Source organism: Emiliania huxleyi (assembly GCF_000372725.1).
Source record: "Emiliania huxleyi CCMP1516 unplaced genomic scaffold EMIHUscaffold_10445, whole genome shotgun sequence".
NCBI classification, from domain to species: Eukaryota; Haptophyta; order Isochrysidales; family Noelaerhabdaceae; genus Emiliania; species Emiliania huxleyi.
Window position 1 is genome coordinate 21 of NW_005202143.1, and position 1,081 is coordinate 1,101.

The 1,081-nt window shown below is 76.5% G+C and overlaps 1 protein-coding gene across 1 annotated transcript; it reads left to right on the top strand.

Annotated features, from left to right (window-relative positions):
• Nucleotides 1–358: 358 nt before the first annotated feature.
• EMIHUDRAFT_125540 (hypothetical protein) lies at nt 359–1,068 on the top strand (the record flags this gene model as incomplete). The annotated part of the gene is made up of 3 exons (XM_005792832.1): nt 359–475; nt 522–851; nt 955–1,068. Coding segments are annotated over 3 exons (561 nt in total), but the record flags the coding sequence as incomplete, so codon positions are not given.
• Nucleotides 1,069–1,081: the final 13 nt, after the last annotated feature.

Consider the following 1,081-nt stretch of genomic DNA (forward strand, 5'->3'; position numbering starts at 1 on the left):
CAAGCCGGTCACCGGAGGACCGCGTCCACCCTTCTGCCCCCCCCCCGTCTGCGCCACCCCCTCTCCCCCACCGCCTCTCCGCCACGCCTTCTCGCTCCACCCCCTCTCCCCCACCCCCTCTCCCCCACCCCCTCTCCCCCACCCCTCTCCCCCACCCCTCTCCCCCACCCCTCTCCCTCACCCCCTCTCCCCCACGCCCTCTCCCCCACCCACTCTCCCCCACCCCCTCTGCCCCACCCCCTCTCCTCCAGCCCTCTGCCCCACCCCTCTCCCCCAGCCCTCTCCCCGCCCCTCTCCCCACCCCCCTCCCCCGCCATGCCGAGCCGCCTCTGAGCCTTCTCGGAGCCTACCCCCCCAGGACGCGGACCCGTTCCACCTCTTCCCGCTCGTGGAAGCGGAGATGTGGCTGCGCGCCGCCGCCGTCTACAAGCCGCGAGCCGCGCTGTCCGAGGCGATTGCGACGCGCGGCCGCAGAGTGGGTCCCCCTCTCCCCGAGCCTCTTCCCTCCTCCTCCCTGGCAGGCGGCCGAGAAGCTCATCAGCGAGATGGAGGCGCACGAGGAGAGGGAGGGGCGCGACCCGGCGGCGCTGAGCCGCTCGCCCCTCGCCGAGCTGTGGGAGGAGGGCGAGGAGGGCGAGGAGGGCGACAGCGACAGCGACGCCGAGCAGCCGACAGCACTCGCCGAGCACACTGGGGGCGGCGGGGAGCGCGGCCTCGCTTCCGAGTGGTGGGCTGGGGCTCGCGAGGCGCGGCTCCGCCCGATGGCTCCCCCCCTGCCCTCGGCCGAGCCCCGCGCCCTCGACCTCGGCTGCGTCTCGCCGCAGGCGGAGCTGCAGGCGTGGCGCGCCGCGGTCTCCGACGTCGTGGCGGCGGACGAGGCACTTCCGAGCGGCGGCGAGCTCCGGCGAGCCCCGTGTCGGAGCCGCTTCGGAGCCGCTTCGGAGCCGTCTCTAGGCGCGGCGAGCGGCGGCTCTCGCGGCGAACGTCGCGGCGGACGAGCGGGCGGCGGCGGCGGCGGCGATGCGGCGGGAGGAGGAGGAGCGGGAGGCGTCGCGGCGGCGCAAGGAAGTGCTGCGCGAGC